This window comes from Oncorhynchus kisutch, linkage group LG12 (assembly GCF_002021735.2).
Source record: "Oncorhynchus kisutch isolate 150728-3 linkage group LG12, Okis_V2, whole genome shotgun sequence".
Lineage (NCBI taxonomy): Eukaryota > Metazoa > Chordata > Actinopteri > Salmoniformes > Salmonidae > Oncorhynchus > Oncorhynchus kisutch.
In genome coordinates this window covers 27554986-27564746 of record NC_034185.2, presented here as the reverse complement: position 1 = coordinate 27564746, position 9761 = coordinate 27554986, and the positions used below count along the sequence as shown (strand labels likewise).

The window sequence follows — 9761 nt, the reverse complement described above, 5'->3', positions numbered from 1 at the left end:
GGCAATCTGCACTTGGCTCTGGGCCGCCATTGTCAGCCCAATACAGAGATCCAGAGGATGAGCCGACAAATTATGTGCTGGACAATATTTGTAGGCTACTTGATATACTCTTTATACAAGTGGGGAGCTTGAGTGAATTGAACAAATCAAAATCATAATATTTGTCCAAAAAGTCTTTATTTCTGAATCCCAATGAAAAATAATGCCACATTTATGCCCACACAGCAAAGGAAAACATTCTTTGCACAGGAGGTTGGTGGCACCTTAATTGGGGAGGATGGTTTGTGGTAATGGCTGGAGCGGAATCAGTGGAATGGTATCAAATACAGCAAACACATGGTTTCCATGTGTTTGATGCCATTCCATTAGCGCCGTTCCAGCCATTATGAGCCGTCCTCCCTTCAGCAGCCTACACTGGTTCTTTGTTCACAAATGCTGGTGCATTCAATTGTTCAGTTTCTCATCTACAAAGGGGGCATCAAAGGGAATGAAATAACTTAAATATAAATTCTTTAACATTTTCTTACCCCCCAACTTACATGGTGAATCACCAGGGAAGGACCGGTCGATAAGCAACAATTAGGTCAATGATTTCAAAATAAGGAAGTAAAAAAATAAGTAAATATACAAAACTGGAATGGGTCAACAAAATTAAATATATGTTTTACATTCATTTATCATTTCTTTAACATTAATTATTAATTGTATTGTTCAGTGAACATTTTGAACCATTTCCTAAATAAATAATTTATATTCAGAGGGGTTTCAACTAACTTCAAATTAAATAAGGCCTTAACACTTAACAAAACTAGAATCTAGGGCATCTGGACACAACGCAAATTACCATTAGCAAAATGTGGATACCCTCACTTGGATTCAATTAAGACCATTGAGGTATTTACGTCTCAAATATTTGTGATTTAATATGTAAAAAGTTAAGATTCTCATTTGTTTTCCTTGACTAACATACCATACATAGCCAGTGAGTTTGTGACAAATCACTGATACAAATGCATTGAATTGTTGGCCTCACAGACCTGTCCGCACAATCGCTTGTGTACACACACACAAATACATAGTCATCCTTCCTTGATGGTGGATAATCACAGCCTTGGCGTGTTTTGCTGCACCAGTAACTGTCTATGTACAGTAGCTGTCTGTCTAAAAGGGTTGAGTACTGTAACAGTGACCTCAGTGAGGTGTTGCTAAAAGCATTGGGGAGAAAACACCCAATAACTGGAAAGGATCGCAAAATAATAGAACAATTAAACGTACAAACAAATAATAGGCTACCTGTTGACAATCTAACAGCAAAGAGAAGGTCAATTTGTTGGTAGAACAGAACATTCACACCATTCATTTTGTACACTCAATTCCAAAGGTTCGTATCAGTACATGAGCATGCCTTTCAGATGATCATATCCCCCAGTTGTCAGTCAGTGTGACTCCGGTAAGGTTAAGGGTCAGGGCGAGGTTGTAAATCTCACACAAACTAAACAAGACTTTGGTCACAGTTCTAGCTAAAAGAAAGACATTCATTTCAAACCATCCATTTTGTATCAGCTTTGCCCAGCCCCCTATCCCATCTACCCTCACGAGGATTCCAGTCACAAATATGTTTGCTCCTTCTTTCCTCTCATATCACAGCCCTATGTTATTGCACAATTACATTTACTTAGACCAGGTAGTCTTCCCACAGTATACAGAAACTGTCCACCAAGCTAAGGGTCTTCAGAATATGTACTGGAACATGGCTGGTAAGAGTTTTGTTATACATTGTTCGGACTGTGACCTGTGCTCTCAATACCAGATAGTTGTGGAGCAACTGCTTGGTTGGTCAATTGTTTTAAAATCTTTACAGGCGAGCTTCAGACTCTTCCGTTGTTAAAGCCATGCACGTGTCAGCATTCAATGGCATGCTGGTAGAAAAACACATTTGTTTTTTAAAGTTGATTTCTATTATCAACATGTAGCTAGCAGCTAACAGGTCTACGAGCATGGTTCTCTGCTAGATATAAAAAGTGACTTTTATTAGCTATCTCATCTCAATGTACTTTGAAGTTGTATTTGTCTATAGCTTTGATAGAGAAATATAAACCAACAAAAGGGTTCCTTACACATGATTTCAACAGAGCCCATTTGTTTAATGGGTAAATGGATATAGTGGCCTTTCTAACAAAATAAGTACGTACATCCAGTCATTTCACCATACAACCTAATATGTATCAGGGAAAATACGTATCTTCCCTACTGTGATTGCAGCAGCAACTTTTGCCAGCTGAGTTGTACCGGAATACCAAGATTGCTATTCGCATGAAAACAATCTATTTCCCAAATCATAAAAGTAGCCAGATACACCAACACCCCACAAACATGTCCTTTATAATCCACACACCGTTTTGTGAATGTCACTCTGCGCCACGCCAATTCACAGATGGTGTGATCCCGTTCACCAAACTTTCACTGTACTGTAGTCACTCTAACTAAGGAAAGCTTAGGCCAGAAGGAGAGGGAGGCCAGTAACACTGAAGAAAAGTAGAATAACAGATCATTCTATAGACTCCATTTCAGTACTCTAGTCCTCACTGCTACTAGAAGGTCTGTGTGTTTGGGAGGATCAACATTTGAGAGGTGAGAGACAGCAGGGTCATGTTCAGAAGTCACAAAATAGGAGAAAGCAAACAGGAGGTGCTACGGCAGGGATGGGCAGCTTTCCAAAAACAAAGTATCTGATTGTTTAGAGTAATAATAGTAGAATACACAAGGTGTAATTTTGAAATTAGGTTGTGCATAAGCAGTTTCTCTTGTTATATCAGTCACTGACAATCCCTCAATTAGCCCATGTCAGCTAAGATATTATAGATTGGTAGTTAGTCTAACCAGCTATCTAAACTATCTAAACGGCCGGGGGCCCCCATTGATTTTATTAGTCACTCTCACTCAGATATATTAAAAACTGCAAAACTGCATATTAAAAACATTTCTCTCCACCCTATGGCAAAATGTGTAGATAAGTAGCAAATTAGCTGTAAAACTGAAAAATTCTCTCTCCTCCCATAGGCAAAATGTGTAGAATTGCAATTCTAACTTAGGGCCCCTCAACTGACTGCATGTGTGGGTATGGATTTGGGTAAGCAGACCCGCGAGCCACTGCGGCCCCTCGTGATGAGTCCCGTTTTTTTGTGGCCCCCACCCTCACCAAAGTTGCCCATCCCTGTGCTACGGGAACTTGTTTAATAAGAACACATATTTTCATTTTCTATTTCAAAACGTTTTGCTTTGTGGTGCCTTACTGAACACAACCCAGGTGTGGAGCTTTAGTGTTACCTCGCACAAACCTCTGAATATCTGTGAGTCTTTGAGAGCACAATGGCAGTGGTGGCTAGTAGAAGATGGGAAGAAGGAGGACTATTTCAAAAGATCACGCTATGATGTTTCCTTTGCTCCATCAAAATATAAAGCTAATAATTTGTAGAAATAGATAGTGTACCGTTTAAAAAGCTCATTTTCAAAGATTGTTTATAACTGTGCTTCTCTTTTTCTCTTTTGAGGCTAGCTGCATATGTATCATTGACAGGAAATCATGTTGCCATGAAGAATTAGGTTGGCCGGTCACCACTGTATCTTAGTGACTTTTGACCTCTAGTCCAAGTGTGTTCCTATTGGCAGGCAACCGACTCCTCCCCTCTAAGCAACACAAGCACAGTATTTGAAACACTGGTGACAACAAGGGAGACTCAATAGTCGAAAGTGGCCTTCCACTCCTCATCTCCTCTCCTCCCCTGGACTCATCTGAAGAGGAGAACAGGCTAAGAAGCCACACTAGACAATTGAGATGTGCCCCAACAATTACAGAACAAACAGACAAAAAAGAAGATAAACATGAGTGAGGTCATAGATGGCCTATGATGAGGTCTGTTCAGAGATTGGGGCATTAAGGTGAGAGCAGTATGGTCTATAAGAGGGTGAGGAAAGGGTAGGAGTCTAGGCTTCGGTTTAGGTTCAGGCTGTTCCACTGGCAGAGTAGGAGAACTGGGGGAAGTGGGGTCTCCTGTCGCTGTCGAAAGACTCCATGCTGTCATCTGGGAAGGAAAAGGAGGGCAAGTTTGAGAAAGAGAGTTAAAGCAAAATTAATTCAAAACTGACATTCATGTTCCAAAATAATAAAACTCAACAACAAAGCAATTAAGGCAAATTGTGGTTTAACTAGTAGTATGAAAGCTACTAAGCCCACTAGGGGTAGTCATTGTGCTATAAATCCATAAACTCTTTAAAGCAGGGGTGTCAAACATATGGCCCGCCGGGGCACAAATTACTGCACTCAGTATCAGAAAATAGGCTGATCCTCTTTGAAGTCTTGTAGATCGATGCATTGCATGTTTTTTGTTTATACAGCCTTTTTGCATAAACTACCACCGTACCCCACTTCTCTGTTAACCTACAGAAATACCAGATATCAGACACCGTCTCAGGCTAACTCTGGAGATCCCTTTGATCTCAACAGAGTTAGGTAAATCTGCCTTTAGCTATTTTCACCTTGCTTGTGGAATGGTGTACAGAGTTTGCTGAAATTGGATGAATTAGTGCCTCTAAAGCGAGAAGCGGGCAGGCGAAACAAGCAGAGAGGCGGATGAGAAGAACGGGACAGGCAAAGCAGTGACTGTATTCTAGCAGGATAGTCCATCTCTCCAATCATCTTCGCTTATAGCGATGTTGTGTTTCCATGAGTGGATTTTTATTTTACCTTTATTTAACTAGGAGTCAGTTAAGAACAAATTCTTATTTACAATGACCACCTACCGGGGAACAGTGGGTTAACAACCTTGTTCAAGGGTAGAACGACCTTGTCAGCTCAGGGATTCGATCCAGCAACCTTTCGGTTAATGGCCCAACACTCTAATCACTAGGCTACCTGCTGCCTCATATGCTTAACATACAACATATATAAGGGGAGGGAGGGTACTTTGTCCTGGAGGCGTGATGGTGATGGTCTGCCCGGTGAACTCCACATCAAAATAGCGGGTGTCTGTTTCCGAGGTGACCTGGGGCTTGAAGGGCGGGACCAGCTGAGAAGAAAAGGAAGGAGTCATGATAGTGGGTACCTACATGTCATAACACTTGTCATAACCATGAGAACAATGAGAACTAGTGGAGGCTGCTGAGGGGAGGACAGATCCTAATAAAGTCTGGAACGGAGCGAATGGCATCAAACACAAGGAAACCCTGTGTTTGATGTATTTGATGCCATTTCATTTCTTCCACTCCAGCCATTACCACGAGCTCGTCCTCCCCAGTTAAGGTAGCACCGACCTCCTGCGATGAGAACACATAGAAAGCTAAGGATACCTTCTTCTCATACACGTCTTGCCACTCGATCCCAGCGAAGAACTTGTGCTGCATTATCTCCTTGGCGTCATCAGGCCCTCCACCTAACCTAAAGACACACACGCACACGCACACACACACACACTGACTCAGTGTCTTGCACTACTTTACCTATAGTTAAGAGCCATTCGTTTTCAGGCTGCCATAGCACTTCGTTTATTGAATGACCATTGTTACAAGCAAGGTGTTTTGAGGTTGTACTTTCAATCAATCAAATGTATTTATAAAGCCCTTTTCACATCAGCCGATGTCACAAAGTGCTATACAGAGTGGAGGACAGCTTTAGCACGTATTGGTCGTTAGCATGTAGGGCGTTCCGATTGGTGTTACCTTAGTCAGTGTTACACCTGTGCTGGTTGCCATCTCGTTAGTGGGAAGGCGTTTCATCTGTGCTGGCTCAGGTGCTATTTAAGAGTGTCTGGCCCAGCACTCCAGTTGTCTTGAGAGATGTGGAGGGTCAACACCTTTATTTGTCTGATTTCCCTGATCTAATTTTGCTCCACCTTTTTTGTTTGCTTCCTATCTTTAAGTTTGGTGTAAGATTTTCTTTTTGCCTCTTCTTGGGCAAATTTAGTGGACGTCTTTTAGGTTCCAGTTGTTATTGCTCCTAAACCCCCCGTTTCGTTTTGGTTGTTGGTCAGTGACTCTTTGTTAGTTCCCCTTCTGTTTAGCACCATTTTTGGTTTTCTTGCTTGGGTATGTAACGACACCACATACACATGCAGAAACATACTTCACACACACCCCTGTCTTACCTCTGCTTGGGGTCCTTCTTGAGCAGGCCAGAGAGCAGGGACTTTCCCTCGGGCCCCAGGGTTCTAGGGAAGCGGATCTCCTCCATCAGGATCAGCTCAAACAGCTTCTCATGGTCCTGGTTGTAGAAGGGCAGCCGACCGCACATCATCTCATACATGACCACACCCAGACCCCACCAGTCCACAGCACGACCGTAGTCATTGTCCTCCAGCACCTGTGTGTTAGGAAAGGGGGAGGTAGAACATGAGTGTCATGTACAGGTGGCTAGTAGATCCTCTGGAAGGGCTTTCAAACCCTTAACTTCTATGTTAGTGGTTCTGATTCACTGATGATAGCTTTCTATCAGTGGAAGAACAGGGTTGATGGGTAGGTGTTTACCTCGGGGGCCAGGTACTCTGGCGTACCACAGAAGGTCTTCATGGTGGCCCCGTCCTTGATGCCCTCCTTACACAGGCCAAAGTCTGTGATCTTGATGTGGCCATCTTTGTCCAGCATCAGGTTTTCCAGCTACAGTAGAGAGAGAGTTAGGGAGGTTCCAATAAGAACACATATTTTTATTGTCCATTGCGAAACGTTTTCCAACTCCTTAACTTACCTTCAGGTCCCTGTAAACCACGTTCTTCTCCGAGTGGAGGTAGTCCAGCGCCGACACGATCTCCGCTCCGTAGAACCGGGCCCTCTCCTCGGAGAACACACGGTCTCGTGATAGGTGAAAGAACAGCTAGGTGGAAGGAGATGGCGATTGTGTCAATTACATTGTCACGACTTCTGCTCCGAAGTCGGTTCCTCTCCTTGTTTGGGCGATGTTCGGCGGTCGACGTCACCGGCCTTCAAGTCATCACCGATCCATTTTTCATGTTGCGTTTGTTTTGTCTTGTTTTCACACTCACCTGGTTTCAATTTCTTAATTACATATTGTATATTTTCCCTCTGTTTCCCCCCCGTCCTTGTCGGGAATTGTTCGTTGTATGTATTGGTGCCAAGTATGTTATGGTGTGCTGCGAGTTTTTACCCACTTTTTTTTATTTTGTATGTTGGTTTTCGGAGTTTGTAAGCATTTATTAAAACTCTGTTTATACCAATTTCATTCTCCTGCGCCTGACTTCCCTGCCACCAGCACGCACCCAATTACATACATTTAGGGTCACATAAATCCAACCCATTTCCCCTCACCCTTACCGGTATTAAGTTCACTCCCATCAATTGTCTTACATGTAGATTAAGGAAACATGTCTGTTCTATTTATTACAGTTAATCTGCAAGGTTCAGAGTATTTCACCTCACTGATAAGACCTATACCCCAGGTAAAATGCTACACAGTACTCACCTCTCCTCCATTGGCATACTCCATGACGAAACACAAGCGGTCAGGCGTCTGGAAGGAGTACTTCAGACCCTTAATGGTAAGGAGAAGGAAAACGTTTAAGAAACACAATGCTACCCATTTATATTAGGATAACAGTAAACAGAGGGAACACATTTGCTGATGCACACCAATGGAATGGTCTCTCACCGTTAAGAAGGGGTGTTTGGAGTTCTGCAGTACTCTGTTTTCAGTGAGCGTGTGAGCTACTTCATCCTAGAAAAGAGTAAGGAGATGAGCATGATCCAAGTAAAGGAAATACCAGTATGTGCAGACACAAACTGAGACAAAGACACACGCACACACTCGTCTACTCACTTTCGCCACAATCACTTCTTTCTTGAGGATTTTCATAGCGTAGTATTTTCCTGTGGCTTTTTCCTTCACCAGGATAACCTTCCCAAAAGTGCCTTTTCCCAAGAGCTTGAGGTATTCAAAGTCGGGCATAGTCTAGGAGTTGAGAACAGAGTTGGATTAACTTAATTTGACCATATCTAAAACCCTGCCGCTGGTATTTGTCTTGTATTAAAGTAACAAAAAATGCTAAGTAGAAAGGGTTAGGGTTAGGGCTAGGGTTGGGTGTACGCACCACTTTAAGTTTTGGTTTGGTGAGGTACATCTCCATGTCCATGGGGTCTGGCGAGGAGTCCATCCTCTCCTCCTCCTGTTTCTGCAGCCCATCAGCCACCTCCTGGATGGCCTTCGTCCACTGCTCCCTAAGGATGGAAGGAACCAGAGGGGGATGACTCTACGGGCTCTATTTTCGGCTGGTGCTAAGGAAGCGCAAGTGTCAAATTAACATTAGTTTGCAATTTCGTCAAGTAAAAACGGACACACTTTCATTTTCCCCCCCTTAGGCCAGGTTTGGTAATTTACCTGTCTCACATCTCCTCGCTTGCACTGAGGTGGGAGGGATGGAAATAATAAGCCAATTTTGGTAAGCAAAAAAAAATTACAAAATTCAGTCAGTGAAACTAGAGATATTTAAAAATCTGGTCTTAGCACTAACTCAATTGGTTACGGCATTGATTTTGCCAGCGGAGGCACAAACAGTAGCCTTACATTAGTGTACATCACTAATGTTTTATTCAAATATCAGAGCAGCAAAACAGTCACAGAACTTCCCCTTTTATATTTATTCTAGACATTGTTTTTTTCAGCTTCTGTGAAAAGTTTGGACTCATTATGTGTGATGCGCATGAAAGGTGTCTGTAACTGTAGGAAGCCTGTTTAGGAACATCAAGTTATTGAAAAAGACTGCTTAGGTAACTCTGGGTCTTTGTTTCCTGTGGCGGTCCTCATGAGAGCCAGTTTCATCAGAGCGCTCAATGGTTTTTGCAACTGCACTTGAAGAAACTTTCAAATTTCTTGAAATGTTCAGCATTGACTGACCTTCAAGTCTTAAAGTAATGATGGACTGTCATTTTACTTTGCTTATTCAAGCTGTTCTTGCCTAATATGGACTTGGTCTTTTACCAAATAGGGCTATCTTCTGTATACCACCCCTACCTTATCACAACACAACTGATTGGCTCAAACGTATTAAGGAAATAAATTCCACAAATTAACTTTTCACAAGGCACACCTGTTAATTGAAATGCATTCCAGGTGACTACCTCATGAAGCTGGTTGAGAGAATGCCAAGAGTGTGCAAAGCTGTCATCAAGGAAAAGGGTGGCTACTTTTAAGAACCTCAAATATAAAATATATTTTGATATTCTTTGACACTTTTTTGGTTACTACATGATTCCATACATGTTAATTCATAGTTTTGATGTCTTCACTATTATTCTACAAAATTAAGAAAAAGCCTTGAATGAGTAGGTGTGTCCAAACTTTTGACTGGTACTGTATATTTGGGAGCAGTATAACAGTGAGTGGACATTCCCACTTTCTCCTTACAGTTGATCTTCTTCCAGCTCCTATGAAAAGTTTGGATGTGTGTAAAACCCTCCATAGTCTACGTCGTCTTAGGCCTAATATCATATGCCCACGTGGAAGAATGATGGTGCCTGTAACTGTATTTAGACAGCCTTTTTAAAACAAGTTGTTGTTTTTTGTTTAAAATGCTTTATTAGAATTATTCACTGTCTTTTTAGGTCTCATCAATAATGAATTTAATATTGATTATTGACCATGTTTGGCATGTTCATGGCTCAGACATAATGCATTTTACAGTAGGCCTATTTCAGTGTGAATCCATTTTGAAGCCGTGCAATTTCTTATGCTCAACATATTTAGAAAATATGGGATAGGC

General features: G+C 42.0%; 1 protein-coding gene across 3 annotated transcripts in view; it reads right to left on the bottom strand.

Moving 5' to 3' along the window:
- Window positions 1–158: 158 nt before the first annotated feature.
- The window catches only part of LOC109900814 (RAC-alpha serine/threonine-protein kinase), a 45668-nt gene continuing 36065 nt past the window's right edge, over window positions 159–9761 (bottom strand). For 2 of the 3 annotated variants that reach the window (XM_020496648.2, XM_020496649.2), the window contains exons 5-14: window positions 8094–8220; window positions 7823–7954; window positions 7655–7720; window positions 7469–7537; window positions 6737–6862; window positions 6520–6648; window positions 6141–6355; window positions 5347–5434; window positions 4964–5066; window positions 159–4082 (exon numbers count right to left, since the gene is read on the bottom strand). In XM_020496648.2, the coding sequence (XP_020352237.1) occupies window positions 4003–4082; window positions 4964–5066; window positions 5347–5434; window positions 6141–6355; window positions 6520–6648; window positions 6737–6862; window positions 7469–7537; window positions 7655–7720; window positions 7823–7954; window positions 8094–8220 (1135 nt within the window). In that variant the 3' untranslated portion in view covers window positions 159–4002. Of the gene's footprint in view, window positions 4083–4963; window positions 5067–5346; window positions 5435–6136; window positions 6356–6519; window positions 6649–6736; window positions 6863–7468; window positions 7538–7654; window positions 7721–7822; window positions 7955–8093; window positions 8221–9761 lie in introns of those variants that run through there. The other variant, XM_031837305.1, reaches the window with a different exon arrangement.